The sequence below is a fragment of the Pyrus communis genome, chromosome 16 (genome assembly GCF_041283825.1).
Source record: "Pyrus communis isolate YQ-2024b chromosome 16, ASM4128382v1, whole genome shotgun sequence".
NCBI classification, from domain to species: domain Eukaryota; kingdom Viridiplantae; phylum Streptophyta; class Magnoliopsida; order Rosales; family Rosaceae; genus Pyrus; species Pyrus communis.
In genome coordinates, this window is record NC_142580.1 from 26,099,697 (window position 1) to 26,104,025 (window position 4,329).

Genomic DNA, 4,329 nt, shown 5'->3' on the forward strand with positions numbered 1-4,329 from the left:
GTCTATTTATACTTAAAAAAATATGTAATTGTGTGATACGTAAATTGCAAAATAAAATAGCATATAACACTAGTAGAAAAAACAGCTTGCATGACCATATTTTGCGAGACGAACAAGATTTCGTCGCATAAGTGTAACTTGCGCGACGGAAACATACTTACGTCGCGCCAACATTGGAAGAATTCAAAAAAAAAAAAAAAAAACTTTGTGCGACAAATAGTTTTGTCGCACAAGAGAACTTAGCGTGACGATTGCTATTTGTGTGTTGCGCAAGAAAATGCAGGTAAATAAAATTTGGCGCTAAAAGTTTGCACGACGAGTTTTTCTACATATTCATCGTGCGAAGTGTTGTTGAACACGGTCAGCCAGCATTAAACGCTCCCATTTGTAGCACGCATTTATAACACACTTTGCGCGACCAAGGGTTCGTCGTGCAAAGTCTGTCATGTTTTATATAAACATAGTTTCAGAAGCCTATTTTGCAAAGGTTTTGTTTCAAACGATGGCTGATTCAGTTTTAGATGCAACAAAAAGTTGGGAGGGAGAGGGCTCTGATGAAGGGAATGGTAAAAAAAATTATTGTTGAATTAATTGTTTTACATTTGATATGGTTTAAATTTTTGTGGTAGGAAAAAAATGAAGAAAGCTATGTTGACAATAGAGAGGTACCAACGTAAGCATTTGCCCTCGTTTGATGACAAAAGTTCGGCTGAAGCGTCCGCCGAACTTAGGTTCGATATAGGGGGATTGGTGCGGAAGCAGTGTTTTACCGAGTTTAAGTCTTGGAAAATGGTGCCTGTGGACTTGAAGAACTCCATGGTGCAGGAGTTATCGGTAAGTTTGTATTAAAGAATGTGAAATTATTTTTGTTTAAAAATAATATTTTTGCGATAGCTAATTTAATTTTATTGCCATTGCAGGTTTGGGATATTGATGAAACCGATGAGAAGCAGTGGAAGTATGTGGATGTACTTTTCAAGATGCAGTTCTGGCAGTGGAAGTTCAAAGTACATCGGGCTGCAAAGCGTGCACAAGCTGACGATGCCGCTACTGATGTCCTTGCTGATGACCAAGAGGAAGAGTGAACTTAATTCGGTTTTTTTTTTTTTTTTTTTTTTTTTTTTGTTTTGTTTATTGAATAAGATTTATTTGAACATTATGTTGGACTTTATTTTTAAAATTTATCTTACATGGACAGCTTAAAGTTTACATTAGTTATAATATATATTTTTGTTAATATATTACTTTTAATAAATATTTTGGTAATATATAATTTGGTTCGATAATTTTAATTGGATAAAAAAAATTTACATTAGTTAGAAAGAAAATTGAAAAAAAAAAATAATAATAATAATAATGTAACTTGTGTGATGGTATCCGTCGCACAAATAGTTTACATTATTAAATTATAAAGAAAACGAAAACGTGAATTTTGCTATAAAAAAATGGCACTTGCGCGACGAATTCTGTGTTCGTCGCGCAAAGTGCTTTTCCCAAAAGTAATCTTTATAACATGACTTTAGCTGGAGAGGCAGAAAACTGCAAATTTCACCTCTGCAATTTTTTCTGTTCATTCTTCAATTCAGAATGTGTTGTTCCCATTTTCTCTTAATTTCTTCCTCTAAAACTTCGTCCATCTAAATCTCTATCTTCTCTAGGTTGATCGAGCTATTTTGGTGTGTTTGGTTGGGTTTTTGTTATTTTCATTTAAAATTATCAATGTCAATTCATACTAACACCATAAAATTCGTTGTGTATAGGGATTTGTGCGTGACTAGCGCTCGGTGGATAACGATTTGGAAGGTATTTTCTTCATTTTATTTTTTTTAAATATAAATTAGTTGAATTATATTGAAATTATGTTGTTATGTTGAATTGTATACGTACGAATATGAGTTGTGATGTAAGGAGTTAATTGTAATTAACTTCGTACTTGTTATTTTTTTAGTAAAACTTCATTTCCCGTTTGAGGATTAGTTGGATGTCACGCATGGATGCGAAAGCATGACTGTGGTCCAATTGATTCTTGAATTGTCCCATTATTTGGACAGTTTGGGAATGCAAAGTTATGACGCGTAGTTTACGGTTAAAGGATTAGGTTTTTGTCGTAGGGATTTCGGTGTCATCTCTATACGTTCTTCGGGTGGCACATAGGTATTTCATAACTATGTCGTGCACTTGAAGAACTCTATAAAGATGTTACCGAAATTTCTCCACGTCAAAATCTAATTTAAACTAGCCATAAATTACTTGACATAATTTTGCATTCCTAAATGAGATAGGGCCCTTACCGGAGGCATAAGGTGACAAGATCACGTTGAAGTTCTTATGATTGTTGTATTATTATTGTCGTAGCAGGAATGATGGACAAAACGTGGCTGCAGAACTTAAACAGATGCGTTAACGAATACTTGAACAAAATCGGGGATTTTATTGACTTTGCATGTACACACAACCTGGGTGCAACTAGAATCCAGTGTTCTTGCAGGAGGTGTAACAACACATTAAGGGAAACTATTGAAAATGTTTGATTTCATTTAGTAAGGAATGGAATGGTAAAGACCTATAATATTTGGAACCATCACAGTGAACAATTAGACAATGCTTCGTCTTCAAACATGACAAGAGTGGGCAATGTTGAACCTAATATGGATCCTAATGAACAAGTCCTGGAAATCTTAAATGACGTTTTTTCCATTTGTGTCGACAAATACCAATCAAGAAGTGACGTGCCTACACCAATGGATAGTGGAGAATTTGAACAATATGAAAAACTATTAAAAAATGCAAACCAAGAGTTATACCCTGGGATGTGAGGGATTTTTGGTTCTCACACCTATTGTGGAACTAATGTACAGGAAAATAAAGTATCATATGTCGAACCAGTGTTTTGATTACTTTTTGGGGGTTTTCAAGAGAATGCTACCAAAGGACAATTGTTTGCCAAAAGACCATAGAAACTCTCAAAAGGTGTTGAATGGTCTTAGATTGGGTTATGAAAAAATTCACGCTTGTAAAAACAATTGTGTATTGTTCTATAAGGAGAATAAAGCGTTGGATAAATGCCTACATATAATAAGTCGAGGTTCAAAATGACATCTCAAAATTGATTGACGAAGATCCCACAAAAAGTCATGCGTTATTTGCTTTTGAAGCCTAGGTTGCGGTGATTGTATATGTCAGCGCATATTGCCACTGATATGAGATGGCATAAGGAAAAGCGAGTAGATCACGATGTGTTGAGGCATCCTGTAGATGTGAAGGCATGGAAAGAGTTCGATTAAACGTTACCTGATTTTGCTGCTGATCCTCGGAATGTTAGATTAGGATTTGTATAATTTGTCGCCATGGAAATGTATGAAAAAAGAATACATGATGATGACTTTATTGATAACTAAGGATCTTGGTAGGTTAATCGATGTATACTTACGGCTGTTGGTCGATGAGCTAAAGGATTTATGGACACACGATGATAAGTTTACTGGCAAGATGTTCACTTTGCAGGCAGTAGTGATGTGGACTGTGAACAATTTCCCCGCATATACAATGGTTTCTAGGTGGAACACTAGCGGGTTGTATGGCATGCCTTGTATGCAAAGAAGACGTAACATCTAGTTGGCACGTTGGAAAAGTTTGTTACCTTGGTCATTGTAGATGGTTGCCATGGGACCATGAGTGGCAAAAGAAGGCTAAAGAGTTTGATAGGAAAAAAGAGCCTCGCCTCATACCTAGAGAATGGTCTAGTGATCAGATTTTGGATCAGCTTAACCGTTTGGATTTTGCTCCGTTTGGGAAAACTGTAAGTAGGACCAGACCTTCTACACATATGAACTGGACACACAAGTCTAGGTTTTTTGAGCTCCAGTAATGGTCGAAACTAAAATTGAGACACAACCTCGATGTTATGCATGGTGAGAAAAATGTATTTGACATATTGTTCAGCACAATTCTAGATATCGAGGGTAAGACAAAGGACACGATCAAAGCTTATCTTGATTTGGAATGACTGGGAATACGATGAGTTTTATGGATGAATAGGGATAGTGATAAAGCCAAAAGGGAACCGAATAACAAAAAAGAATTTTTAAAGTTTTTATCGTCTGTAAAGTTTTTCGATGGGTATGCTTCAAATATCACACATTGCATGAACATTGACGAGAATAAATTAGCTGGACTAAAGAGTCATGACTGTCGTGTGGTCCTATAATGCTGACTTCTTATTGGTATTCGACATCTCTTGCCAGCCGATTTAGTGAAACCAATCATGTTGTTGTTCAGATTTTTTTTGCAATTGACGCCAAGATCGTTGCGAAAGACAGACATTAATCA

At 35.7% G+C, this 4,329-nt stretch overlaps 1 protein-coding gene across 1 annotated transcript; it reads left to right on the forward strand.

Moving 5' to 3' along the window:
• Positions 1-293: 293 nt before the first annotated feature.
• Positions 294-1,126, forward strand: LOC148690197 (uncharacterized). Its single transcript, XM_088688217.1, has 2 exons — positions 294-834; positions 921-1,126. The coding sequence occupies exons 1-2, from the start codon at positions 637-639 to the stop codon at positions 1,083-1,085; spliced, it is 363 nt and encodes a 120-aa protein (XP_088544343.1). The 5' UTR covers positions 294-636; the 3' UTR covers positions 1,086-1,126.
• The last annotated feature ends 3,203 nt before the right edge of the window (positions 1,127-4,329 follow it).